This window comes from Cyanistes caeruleus, chromosome 24, assembly GCF_971803275.1.
Source record: "Cyanistes caeruleus chromosome 24, bCyaCae1.hap1.1, whole genome shotgun sequence".
Lineage (NCBI taxonomy): Eukaryota > Metazoa > Chordata > Aves > Passeriformes > Paridae > Cyanistes > Cyanistes caeruleus.
This window is the reverse complement of record NC_141724.1, coordinates 264,297-278,706: the sequence shown is the minus strand read 5'-3', so window position 1 is coordinate 278,706 and position 14,410 is coordinate 264,297. Positions and strand designations below refer to the sequence as shown.

Below are 14,410 nucleotides of genomic sequence, written 5' to 3'. Positions count from 1 at the left end.
TTCAATGTGTTAAGTAGCAACATTTTAATAAAGAAAGCAGAACCATACTTTGCTGTTAACAAATATTTTGAAAAAGGCTTATAAAATTAAATCTAAGCCAAGTATCTGGTGCATCTGCAGCTGAGAAGGAAGCATCAATACTACAAACACCTGCTCAGTTTGTGTATTCTCCTTTCTTACAGAGGAAGTATGAGCTTCCAGTTGTCTGAGTGATTTAGAGAGCAATAAACTATTGCTCAACAAGAACTATTTTCTTAGATGATTACAGATTAAGGCTAAAGAAGAAATCCACATATTAAGAACCATCAACATGGAAGCCTGTCAAGGATATCAGTTGGAAGAGCCCAGATTTCCTCCTTGGCCCCCACAACTGGGGGTCAGCCAACCACCAAGTGAGGCTCACAAGAATAAAATCAAACTATCATAGAAAATACACTCCAGTCACACTAGAGTCAGCTGATGCCGGGGGCTGGAGAGCAGCAGGTCCTCAATGTGCTCCATAGTGAAGATGAAGGGTGAAAGAAGAGTCCCAAAGCACTGGAAGAAACAGAACACAACAATAAATCAGTTCCCAAACCAACTTCCTTCTGCAGACTCAAGGTATGAACAAAAATCACTCTGTGTCTTTCCCTCAGGGCAACAGAATTCCAATCCCTTCACTGCTGATGCAATGAAATAGGCTTGTTGTAAGCGTTACACATTAATGAAGACACAGAGTAGAAGGAAAACCTTCTGGAAGCCCCAGTTCCAGCCTTGTCCACTCACCCCTGGCACAGTCCATTCAGCTGGAGGCCAGAACGCTGGGAGCACTCACCGGCCACAGCACCCGCAGCACCTGGACAAAAGAACGAGGGTTAGGACAGCATCCCTCCCTGCCACAACTCCTCCAGCTGCTCAGCACTGTGCCTCCAGGGCTGAACAGACTACGGAGGGGAGGACAGTGGATTTTCAGAGAATCACAGAACTGTTTAGGTTGGAAGGGACCTTAAAGATCACCTCATTTTTTTAATATTCAGGCATAGATTATTTACAGGTCACTGACTCAAACTGAACAGCCCATCCACCAGGAACAGCCTGTGCTTCCAGACGGGATCCATATTCTAGAAGCCACCTAAATCATTCCAGAAGTAAGATTAGGCTAAAACAAATCGTGCAAACTCCTCTGCACCTTCTCAACCCATCCCCCAGATATTCTGCTGGCACTCAGGTTATCCTTGTGCAAACCCTCATTTCATGAATTAGCAACAACAGGACTCATTTACTTTGAAAGTTTTACTTTGGTCCTCCTGGCTTCTATCATAACCTCAAATATTACATTAAAAAGGCTTTTAAAACATAACATTCACAGCAGTGTAGGAGCTTTTCCTTGCAGTGGGCTGCTTCCCTGCCTGTTTGCGTGTGGCACCTTCAACTTAAGTGCATGAGTTAAGATGTAGATTAGCAAGGCAAGAAACCTTTGCCCTTGGCATCGACACTCAGCTCTGACAGGAAACTTCAGGCTTTTTTTTCCCTACCAAGTGTAGAACCACTCATTACACATTGGCAGGGAAGTGCACATCTCCAAACTATACACATTTTCTCTTAGATAAGCAAAAGACTCAAGTGTTTATAAATATGAAAAGTTCAGCAGCTGGCTAAAAAGTTAATTCTCCGGTCTCACTTAATGAGCTTTGGGGAAAGTGGTAGGGGGATTTGTTCTTTAAGTAAAGCAGAGTGTCACATGAAGCAAGACTTGCCAGACAGGGTTCTGCTTTGCCCTATTTTCTGTCCCTATATGGCTGCCACAGACAAATGGCAAGGAATCCTCCAACAGGAAGCTAGGGAACAGCAAGAATGCAAAATGTTTTCTCCTAATCTTACAGTCATAAAAATTAGCCAATTTTTAATTTAAGTCCCATGACTTCTTTGTTGTGAAAGTATCAAGCAATCCATACAAAACCACTTTGGAACAGCGACTTTCTTAGGATTTTGTCCAATTCCCTGAAAAAGAAAGTTGTTTTCAGTATGATACAGCAGGAACACTGCTGCACTATTTTTTCAGTACTTTAATAATAATTTACACTGGTCTAATCCAGCAACATAAAGTTCCAAAGTAAAAAATGGGATTGATCTGTTTGGAATTGTCCAGAGAAGCTGTGGCTGCCCCATGCTTGGAAGTGCCCAAGGCCAGGTTGGACAGGGCTTGAAAGCAGTCTGGGATGGTGGGAGGTGTCCCAGGCTGCCCATGGCAGGAGGTGGAATGGGATGAGCCTTGAGGTCCCTTCCCACCCAAACCATTCCATGATTCTATGAAGGTATGTTCAGTGTTTTCAGGAACTTCTGAGATGTGTTTACAGTGCCTGCTATCACTCTGTATCACTGGTGTTCTCACAGACTTCTTGGTGTCCTTCTATTACAGAAGGAATTGTATAACTTCACTTTTGCAAGATGATTCATGTCCACCCAGTCCTCCATCTACGTAAATATTAAAAAATAAAAATTCATACTGAATGAAAAAATAATCAGTCCCTTTTGTCTGAAATTTCGACAGAAGTTGTTTCATCTAGCAGTGTTTTTCAGCTTGTTCAGAGAGCTGTTCAGATTATCATCATTTGTGTAGCTTCCTCCCTTCTGTCACTGCAAAGAATCTAAACAGCAGCTACTTCAGAAAGATGATCAAGAACAGTGGGATTCTCCAAGAGATCAGAAATCTGAATGAAACTAATAGTGAGGCCCAGGGAGCACCTGCGCTGGTACTGCAGCTCCTGTGGATCCTCAACCACTGCCTGTTCCACTGTCCTTACCAGCACTAACTCGTACAGTTTTCATGGAATCACAACAGTCTGGGTTGAAAAGGACCTTAAAGATCATCTAATTTCAACACCTTGTCCTGGGCAGGGACACCTTCCACTATCCCTGGCTGCTCCAAACCCCCTCCAACCTGGCCTTGGACACTCCAGGGATTTGGCAGCCACAGCTTCTCAGGGTATCTTCTCTAACTGCATCAGGAAATGCTCAACATTCTGCCAGCACCAGTCCCCAACACCTGCGAAGCCCCTGGGCCATGCAAGACCCCCAGACTGCGCGTGGCGCCGGTGGGCAGGGCTGGGAGCGTGGGGCAGGAGCGGCTCCCGCGGCCGCTGCCAGCGCTCCGGCTGCTGCTGCTGCACACTGTATACATTGGAACCAGAAAACGCTTCCTTGTGATTTTTGGCCACTTGGAATATTTTTAGCAATTTGCCAAGGTTTACCCTGTGATTTATTATGGAGGAAACAATCTCAAGCACTAACAAATGAAAATATGTAAACTCAGACTTTTCAAGTCAATAGAAAGGTATTCAACTTCTTAAACCCCTTCTGAGGCATTCAGCTCACTGGGGATTCAAATGCTGGAAAACAGTTTGATTAAGAAGTAACTGAAATGTAATCTAAGGAGTCACTGCTTGGAGATTTACAATGAAAAATTCCATATACACAATACTTTCCAATTGCCATTCCTAAAACAGTGTTCTAGGTTTCTTGGAAATTCAAGAGTTGGAAATAGATAAAAGGAATGCAAAATGTATGGCCAAAGCACTCCAGATATATCAGCTAGAACTTTATTATCTCAAATTACTATATTTAGTAAGTTAAAGAACAGTAAGATGAAAAATACTTTAAGTAATGAAAAACATACCAAAAAAAAAAATCTAAAAATTCAAAGCACTGGAATTACTTGAAAATATAATGCTTAATATAGCAATTAATAATTGCTTTATTACAGTATGCTTGAGTGGAAAGGCTGGTATCATTAAACAGACGATAACCTTCCATTTTTGCTATGAAAATTCAAGTAGCTGCTACTACTACAGAGACCTCCAGAAGGCAAGAGAGTATTTATAAAGTGTTAGCAGCCATCACAGCATGATCTGTAGTTAAACTATTGAAGCAATCTATTAACTAAAACACAGAATCATAGAATGGTCTGTTTTGGAAGGGACCTTAAAAGTCATCTAGTTCCAACATCCCTGTTGTGAGCAATAAAACCAGAAATGTTACTTTGATGTTGAGCATCATCATTTCTTACACGTTTTCTGAATCCCTCTGAAAACATCAGGAATGGAATAATGAGTACAATCATCCAATACGTAAAATATGGAAGAATTTTTATCATTAGAGTATGATTGAGAGTCAACATTAATTCTAACTAAAATAGCAGAATACTGGAAGTTCGTATTTCCTTCTCAGCTGTCAATCTCAAGAGAGTAATACAGAATTCCCTTCTTGCCTGATGATCTCAGCACAGTTTCAACTTTTACTGATAATAAACTGCCACAGAGAGTGTCAAGAGCCTCTGTCTGTGCCTACTACCACTGACTTGGTTGTGGGAATGCTGTGGCAATGTGTAGTGTTCTTGATGATCTACCTTTTCAGCTGAACAGACACCATCCAGCTTTTCCTAAAGAAAATAAACAAAATAAACACACTGCCAAATGAGTAAACCCTGGGAAGTTTTTTCCCTGCACTTGGACATGTCACTGGACAGCTCAACTGCAAAGCCAACTCAGTCATACAAAGTCTTGTCCTTTTTTTGGTTGAAGAAACCCAGCAGAGAGAACTTCACCAAGCAATTCTTTGTTAGCATAACATTTGACCTTGTATCTCTTTGGAAATCATACAACATTGCTAATGCAGCCCTTACAGAATTAATCAAGCAGATAGTTAACCCCTAGTTCCTATGAATCCAGCCAATTATAAGCAGCACTGAAATTTGTCACTGGCATGTCCAACTACATTTTCCAGCATAAAAATCAACACCACTGTGTGGAAATGAGGCCCCATTCTCAGACCTGCAGGACTTGGACAATGAACTGGGTTCACTAGTAAAGCAAACACTTTTATGAACAAAGTATTCTTAAAAAAAAAGGGCTTTCCTCCTGAGTCCCCATTACCTGTTGCATTAAGCCACGAGGACACAAAAGTTTTTACTCTCTATTTTGACCAGCAAGGCCAGAATAAATGATTCCCTCAGGAGTTCAGAGCTCTTTATTTGCTACTCTGCTCTACTGCATGAGATCCACAGCTCAATAAAGGCCAAACTGACTGCTTGGAGTAGCTTGAGCAGCTGGAGTGGGAAGCTGCCTATGTACTTTGTTTCTCAGCTTCCAGAATCCAAGGAAAGATGACAAGGTTACAGACAGCAGATGCTAACAAATGAGTAAGGGAAAGAAATCCTAAAAAGAGCAGGGAAGAGAGGGAGAAAAGAGAGGCACAGAAGGCACCCACAGGAACAGACATATTTAAGATACATTTAAAGCATCACAGAGTATTACCAGTGAGTGCCAACTTCTATCTTTGAAAAGGCACTCAAATGACAGAACTGTGGTCACTGAATACATTCTCCATCTAGCACGTGAAACCAGATGAGATATAAAACCAGTGGCTGAGCTCCTGAGACGTTAAGTGACAGCTGAACTCAGTTCTGAACCTGGTTTGAAGTCACCAGTTACTTTATCTGTTCTCATCCATTCCATTTACATCACGCTGTGGGTTTTCAGTGCTCACAGAGTCCTGTTTGCCTGCACTTGGGCCTGCCTTTTCCTCACTTCTCAAAACTTCCAGTCAACAAATTTATTTTTGAGGCTCTCCCACTGCAGTTGTGCACTTCCACAAGGCTAAAATCCATATTCACCACAATGGTTTGTGGAAGAATTTCTCTGGTGCTGAAATGCTGCTCTCTAACCGTAACAGTGCAAATTAAAGCCATGGTATGTAATGATGAGCAATAGTTCATCTCTTGTCAAAATAGACATTTTGCCCAGATTTCAGTATGTGTTTGTCACTACCAAGATTCTTACAGAAGCAGATAAAATAATTTATGCTCCACAAGCATGAGATTGACTAGAGGCAGCTTCACCCTGGACCTCAAAATTCCCAAAAACCCATGAGATACCTTAGCAAGCCCCATGATGGAGACAGTACTTACAGCTTTCGCAAAAACAACCATCAGCTCAGGGAACTGGTGGGTAAGGAGGGCCAGCATGGCTGAAAAGGAACACAGGCCTGCTGTGAAATGGATGAAAAAGGGAAGTTCCTTCTGGGGGTAAACGGAGACTTCGTGAAATGCTACAAGGAAAAAAATGAAGAATGTTGACATTTGACAATCAAGGACTGCTTTCTGAATTATTTATGGCCTTGTAACTCATTTCTGGACTTTCAGAAGGAAAGACTCCTGCAGCACATCTTAGGTTCCAGTACTTTAACTTCTCAAAAATTTTTCTCCTACATCACATGTTTGTTTTCATTATTAATATTCTCTTCCCAGTCTTCTTTTTCACTTGCATGGGCTTTATTTTTGAAGCATTTCATCAGGCTCAGTTTTCAGTACCTATTTTTCTAACAGGACAGAGGGAACACCTGTAAAGTTCACAAGCTGTCAAAATTATCCAAACCAAATAAAACAATTCAGGTGTTTTCAACCCTCTGGAGCTCTAATCCTGTCACCTGAAAAGAGCGACACATCTCCACACCCCGTAGGAAGCTGAGCAAGTACAAAATGACCAGCATGTTGTATACACACATATTTCTTAGTACTTCTTGAAGACTTCTGGTTGTAGACTATAGTAAATCTGTTCAGAGCAGCTGACAGAGCAGACCTCAAAGAAAACAGCACCAGGGCTGGGTTATAAATTCTGTATGTAGCAGCTCCTTGCAATTTCCAATCTCTGGTAACAAAATCCAAAGCAGGTGATTAGCCAGGCTAAGGGTGGCATGTGGAGCTTTCAGCACTCACAACACTACTGCTGCTCACTCACCAACAACCCGCTGCATGAATTTGCAGTTATTTAATGGCCCTGGATACCTGCAGCTCTGATTTCTATCTAATGATTCAAAAATATTTTTAAATTAAGAAAAAGATAGTTTCTATAGACATAAGTAACTATAAAAGGACTGCCCTTCTTGACAAGCTGCTTTTAAAATCTAACAAAAACTTAAAATTATGAATGAGCCTTTTTTTTGTAAAATGAGAAAATACAATTGTATTCCTTCTTAAGCTGAAGCGTGTGGAGGAAAAAAACACTTTACCTTCCCAGTTACTGCTTCAGAATGCTACCACATTAAAGCACCATTAGAAGAGTAAATCCAGCAAAAGTGTCTTGTGCTCTTGCAACTCATTAATGGCAAAGTGCTCAGGGATTGTTTTGGTTTTAATGATATGATTTTGGAGTACAATTACGTACTTACGTATTTGGAGATCCATATCTAACATCAGAGATGGTAACTGTACCCAGAGATTCATACTATATAGAAACTCACCTCATTTCTAAAACATGGAGCAATATAATTTAGGAAAGTGTTTCAAAAATGGGAATTAATTCTTTTTGCAGTAGCTTTTCCTACACTGGAAAATTAAAACCAAATTCAAAATAGATAAAAACAACTAAAGCTAATTCTATACGTTCACAGACATTTAAGAAGCGTTACTCTTCAGACCAATCCAGGTTTTTTGAATCATTGATTTAGTCAACATTATTTTAATAGATAAATATTTTAAAAATTAAGTGTCAAGATTTCTTGAGGAAGTACTGCAATAAAAGTGTTAAGATGATTTTATTTATAGGTAGTTTTATATTTAAAACATAACAGGAATGCGTGAGTGATCCTGTTGAAATATCTGCATGTGTTGGTGTTTAATTATGCTGGGAAGTCTACAATTTAGGGTTAGTTACTAACCAAGGAATTCCTTGTGCAATATCCTGCATAAGTGAGAAATGAGTAATTTAAAGCAGTCGAGGGGCAAATTTAAATTACACATTTTAAATATAACTTCAGGCTTTTAAATAGAAACACGTCTGTGCAGTTTTCCTTTCCACATCTGTGGTCTCTGTAGGGCTGCTGGTGCTTTTGCAGTAGCCCTGTCCAGTCCCAGGGGAATTGTGTTTCTTCAAGACATAGAAGTTCAACCCCAAAGGAATTCAAATAAGATGTATAATTAACAGCTCAATTCTAATCTAAATTAATGCTATTTTCCTAAATATCATGAGTACAGGCAGTAATGATATAGTTTATTTGTCTTGCCCACAAAAAAAAACATGTAGGCTCATAATTGCATTAAGTAACCTTGAAGCAAAGAGCAGCTGAAAAAGACTTACTTTTCAGTATCAAATGTCAGTATCAATCCACAGAAATACATGTATAAAAAGCTCCAGGAGGCACCCCGCAGATAAATACAGACCACTGAATTTATGACAGAAAGCAATATATGTTCTGTGAAGCTACAGATTAACCAAAGATTCTCTGTAAGTTCACAGAGAGGTTTTACTGGATACCTAATGCAGGACTGGAACCATGGATTAATTCCTTGCTACAATAGCAGTCAAATTCATGAACTCTTTTAAAAGCAGTTTTTAACAAATGCTCAACTTTGTTGTTCTCAAGGTTGGCCAGACTCAGTCTGAATGTACCACACACAGATTTCATCTCTGAAGGACTTAGGCTATTACAGCATCAAGCTGACATTTACCACACACATGTCAAGTGCTTCTGGATCTGTTGGGAGGGACATCAACAAATAGCTGAATCCCCTTCACAGGAAGCTCAAACTAAAAAAATTACAGTAAGGTAAATACAGAATACCACAAACTGAATATGTCCTTAGCCTGTGTTTTATTGTCATTACTGCTTAGAAACCACTTACTTGGCAACAGTTCTCTGTCTGCTGTTTCTGTGCAGCTTGGGTAGGGATAGAAAAGATGTCCTTTCTCTAATGGGTATGGAATCATCCGAAATGCTGCAAAAAGGGTGAGTGACATTAGATCTGTATCTGATCAGGAGACCGGTTTCTCACAAAGAGAACCAGTTGTGTTTGAGGGGAGCAAAGGCAGAGAGAGTACTCTACTGTACAGAACAATATAAAAGGATATACTTACTGCCTTCCCATGTGCAGTGCAGCAGATTTAGAGCCCCTTCTATCCTCTTCCAGTGCTGGAGGTGAAAAAAAGCATACGCTACTGCCTCACTGTCCCCTCGCTTCAGAATGTGCTCTGGAGGCAGCACGAGGCTTTTCATTTCTAGTAAATACTGGAAGGAAAAATGGAAAGTACACCTGGTTACATGGAATGTTCAAAAACCTTTGATTGAGAAATATAAATTATCGTTTTAGTGTAACTGAGCATAGAAGGGGCCAGCTTCTAACACAGAGCAGCCAGGCTGCACTAAGTGAGAACTGGAAAGCAGCAAAACACTCCTGTGTATATGACTCTTAAATTAGGCTTTCACACACACAAAAAATCAAGAATAAACATACAGCTTCAGTAAGACAAAATAAAAATATATCCTTGTGGATCAGACATTAAGTATAATGCTGCAGGTGCAACACCAATGAGGGACAAATTTAGGCTGATAAATAACCCCAAACCAACAATATTTTTGCTCATTAGTTCATCACTGAAAGTTTCCGTGTAGGTGGCTGAGGACTTGTTAGCTCTGAAGTATGAGCAGCAAACCTGAAAGTGTCGGTGTGCTAACCAAAAGAGCAATAATAAACCAAATCCAGGAAAATCTTCTTCTAATGTGGTCTTACTGTGCAACCACTAAGTATCTTTGATTTCAGATTTTTTCAATTTCAGCTCTTTCCCTCCATCAGCAGAAAATCTGATGCTCAGAATAGTCAAAGAGCACAAGGATTCATCATTTCCTATTTCTCTACAACACAGAACATGCAATTTTTTTTAATATACCACTTTTTCTCATGGTACATTAAAAAAGTCAGGTAGCTTTTAAAAACAGATGACTACTTTTTACAAGAATGGAATTACAGTTTCAGCTCTAGTATTTACCTGTGAGCTGTCCTCTCCTACCATAGTGTCTCATTCAGTAACAGCCAAAGTTAATCCACATCTTTGATCAACATAGCTGGCAATTCCTTGGAGTGTCCCCCGAAGTGTAAGAATGCAGCTAACTCACCGATTTATTTCAGCAGATGCCACAAACTATGAGATTATTTACTAATCCAGTTTGAGGACTTAACTTTTCCCATTCAGACTCTTCAAGGAATGTAGGAGGGGTTGTGCCCCAGCCAAATAAAGCACATTTGCTGCCTGGCTAGGTTCTTCTCTCAGTGCCTTGGGCCTGCAAACCGGAGGGTAATATTCTTGCTAATCCCCTCTAATCCTCTTCCATTTTTTTTTTTAATTTTTTTTTTACACAGTAAAGGATCACTCACACAGCACTGCTGTGGGAAAATGGTCTCAAATATCTGACCCCTGACCCAACTCCTCATGCTCTCCACAGTGCCCACTTTTCCATTATGCTAACTGGGAATATAAACCCAGCAGTGGTGGTGAAGCCCCACTGCAAGCATTGCCACAACACACCAATGCTCAGCTCCAGCCTTTGGCTCTCTCTGAGCCCATGTTACCACATAAACAGAAAAATTCCAGTCTGGAAATCGGCAAGGTGTCAGTACTGAAGGTATCTCAGTGCTGAACTGAAGGTTTTGAAGTCCTTATATGAAATAAAAATTTCTAAGATATTCAGATGACTGTAAAAGATTGTTTTATAAAGTACCAAAATGCAGTTACAGATTTCTAATCTGAAATGGCTTAAGAGGACTATTTTCCAGCTGGTTCTAACTTTCCAAACAACCCCCAGCCTTGTAAAAGCAGAACAACGAGAAACAAACTTTATTTTATTTTCCTTATGCAAAACGTTATGTACAATCACTTTCATCGGATGTGTGAACAGAGGGATTTCCTGCTTTATGTACTCATTTTTAGTCTATGGGACAAAACAGAGTGGAAATTCAAAGATCAGATTTTCTTCTCCCTCTGTGATCCACTGGGCAAGTTGCTTCACTTCTCTGCCCTTAGTCACTTGTTTGCCTTGATCATAAACATTTCAGAGTTCTAAATAGTGTGCACCAGTAAAATCCTGCTCTGTCATCTAACCAATTGGCACCTCAAGGCAGTATCGTAATAAAAAACCCATGAGGAATGGATAGATATACAATTAAAAGAGAAAATCAAGTTACTGAAATGTGGAATCAGTTTCTGCATTTGTCTGCAGAACTACAGACCATATTTTAACAACAGCCTGTTTGAAACGATCTCCCAACTTCTTTAAAAAGGTATATGAGGTTCCAGAAACTGGAGGATACCCAAACAAAAGAACTTTTAGATAATGATAATGCATTATAATCTTCTGCCCCTAAAGGCAGGGGCTAAAGAAAAATCTGTCTGAGACTGTCTGAAATGAACTTGCTACGCTCTTGATCAGTCATGCAAAGAAGCAGCAATTAGCTTCCTCAGTGCACATTCTATTGGATTGGACAGGCAGACAGAACAGAGTGGCCGGATCATTCCAGCCTCCCCAGCAGCAGCCACTGGGACTCCATCATCATTTGCAGAGGATTAGACTGCACTGAGCCAACCTCCTGCTTCAAGGTTTCATACTGAAAGCATCACTAGTACAGTAAAAAGCAATGCAAAATTTTATTTTCACCCAATGCTCTGTGGAATCTGTGTTTTGATGCCAGATGCTCTATTACAGCCTGTGGTGATACAGACTCAATCTTGTTTATACATGGATGAAGAAAATAAGTGACTGCAGATCTTTCAATAACCATGGAGCTATGGTGGAAAGCCCAGCAGAATAAAGGGGTTTGGAATACTAGAGTGATTATTGCTTGGAGAACTTAATTTTGCTTCAGGGACTTGGAAGCAGGATGATGGAATGATATATCTTTAAGGTCACTTCCAACACAAACCATTCTGTGATTATTTTATGGTTTTAAATATCTACATTTATATTTATTAATGACCACCCTTACTGAGAGTAAAGGGCCCTCAGTAATACATTACTGGATTTTCCAACGAGTTAGGAAATTCCAAGTTTAAGTTTTTGTGCAAAAAACCCTGTTTGAATATCAGCTATTATATATAAAAAAATATGGCTACAAAATACTTATGATATAAAAAAAATAAAGTTTTTAACAACTCCACGGCTGGAGTTATAACCAAATTCAAGAAAATATGGAGCTAGAAAGGCTCCAATAACAATATGATATTATTATCTGGTATTTTTCAGAATACACTGCAAGTGGTCCAATAGGAAATAAAATACTCTTACCTTTGGAACATGAGGGTTAAATTCCACAGCTCTGTGAATTGCTTCCACAGCATTAATTTCTGCTGTACTCAGCCCTCTCTTGGAGGCAGTTTCTGGGGAGAACCTAAAGGGAAAAACCCACCTTGAACAAAAGTAATAAATAATAAACGCTAACCAGGTGCTTATTTGCACTGTAAACTTGGAGTTCATTAAAAATTGGCTGATTCATCAAGAAAGATAAACAAAGCTTTCTAAGAGACAAATGTTCATGTTAAGCTGACCATGTTATCCATGCCCATATGAAATTCATGTCAATCATGGCAGGTGAGTGCCCTGTTTCAGCTCCCTGTTACAGCATCAGCATCTGCTGGGAGGTGGAGCTGGGCTCAGACGACAGTGAAATGCCAGCATCAACTAATACAAATATCCTGTACCCACTCCAAAAGACAAATCCCAAGCAAAACACTGAAAACAGAATTTATACAAAAGCACTTGGCCAATACATGTGCTTGTGAAAAACATCCTCACCTGTACTAACTCTACGGACGCTTAAAAGTAGTTTTAAAGTGTGTTCTACTGCACACACAAATATGTATGTATATAAATACACTCAACTTGTTCTTAGAAATGTAACTACTACGTATTTAGGCGTACCCAGGGATATAAAAAAAGACTAAAAAGTTAAAATAATCTTTTAACCGAAGCAAAGATTTCTTTACAGATTAGAAGCAATTTTAAAACATAAAATATTTAGACCTTTTTCCTTCATATTTTACATCAGAAGCCAAGATTAGTGACAAACCATTGTTTTCACACATGTCCTTTCTTACCTTTCTGAAACGGCTCTGGCTTTTAGCAGAGCAGCTGTGTAACATATTGCTGCTGATTTGGGAAGACTGATATCTGTGATAAAATAAAATAATTAAGCCGTAAGATTCTAAGGCAATACAAACATTTTAAACCCACATCCTTTGAGTTAAAGATTTTTCCTTGGGTATAGGAGACAATGAACGTAACATCTGGAACATTTCAGCTGTGATTAGAAACTCTGAATTTCTCTGCACAGTCACCACTCATTCTCAGATTGACAACTCAAAGTTGTATTTAGGTGATAGAGCCATTTTTTGTTTCTAAATGTACCAACAAGCTGAAACTGAATCCAAAGAGAAATGTGCACATAAATAAACTTAAGAACAGAATGTATTTTCTGTATTAACCCACAAAGATTTAATGTAAGCTTCTAATCTTTACTTAATTTTGCAAGTGTACATTAACACAGTTTTATACAATACTGAGAGACTGACCAGAAGCTGACCGCAAAAAATTACATTACAGACAGGTAGATGAATTCTAACAAAAATGCAATTTCCACTCTTCTGCAGTCCCACGGGGAAAAATTCTATTAGCTGTAGCTTTGTAGAACATCTGAAGCCAAGTCTGAGCTGACAATTACAGATTAGAAGGTTAGCACTCCACAGTGCAAGTTTACTTTAAAAGCAGACAAAGTCTGGGGTGTAATTCCCAAGTAACACGTTGTGTATAGTCAGATGGCTCTTGCTTTTTTTGTAAATCCCGTCCTGGGCCTGTCCATCACTTACTACAAGTCTGGCTGTTGTGTCAAGCAAAACACAGGGGTGCTGCAGGGAGTTTGAAGCTTGTACTCATTTTTCCAGATGCTCAGAAAAAAAAAAATCAGTGCCACAATTCCTGGTGTTAACAGAAAGAAGCACTGGGCAAACTGCAAATGGTTTTCACAAATCAAAAAGAATCCACCCAGAAGAGGATCAAGGAATGGGAGCAGGGTGCTAGGTTGGCCATGTACAAGTGGCACAGGATTTGGGCAAAAATATCATACCTTTGATTCCCTGAGGCAATAAAGAATTGACATAAGATAACTCAACAACTTCTGAGAATAACTGCCATAAAATACTGCTATGTCCCTCCATTCCAAAGGTGATTTAAGGCCCTGCTTTGACAGCAGCCCTTCGTACACTCATGAAGTGGGCACTGTCCAGGTGGCAAAGCTGAAGGCAATAAAAAATAAGTATTTATTTTATTAACCTTTATTTAAACTTACACAATACCTGCAACCTACTAATTGAGACAAAGTGAAAGCAAACTACATCACTTGATGCACAGCACTGATCTCTGGCAGCAGCATGTTTGCACACTGCTAATCTCTGACAAGCAACCTCAGTATTAACAGAAGCACCAAGCCTGGAAGATATAAAAAAACAAAAGGAAAACCACCTTTTCCAGCTTATTTACATCAATTCCTTACAGGCCTATGTGCTGGCTGAAAAAGGCTGATGAATTTAGGCATATCCAGGGATGTAGAAGAGAT

At 39.6% G+C, this 14,410-nt stretch overlaps 1 protein-coding gene across 3 annotated transcripts in view; it reads right to left on the bottom strand.

Moving 5' to 3' along the window:
• Positions 1–14,410, bottom strand: part of ST7L (suppression of tumorigenicity 7 like) — a 22,645-nt gene continuing 8,235 nt past the window's right edge. For 2 of the 3 annotated variants that reach the window (XM_086862064.1, XM_023942239.2), the window contains exons 10-16: positions 12,897–12,969; positions 12,088–12,190; positions 8,889–9,039; positions 8,657–8,749; positions 5,945–6,084; positions 766–835; positions 1–537 (exon numbers count right to left, since the gene is read on the bottom strand). In XM_086862064.1, the coding sequence (XP_086718190.1) occupies positions 782–835; positions 5,945–6,084; positions 8,657–8,749; positions 8,889–9,039; positions 12,088–12,190; positions 12,897–12,969 (614 nt within the window). In that variant the 3' untranslated portion in view covers positions 1–537; positions 766–781. The remainder of the gene's footprint in view (positions 538–765; positions 836–5,944; positions 6,085–8,656; positions 8,750–8,888; positions 9,040–12,087; positions 12,191–12,896; positions 12,970–14,410) is intronic. The other variant, XM_086862065.1, reaches the window with a different exon arrangement.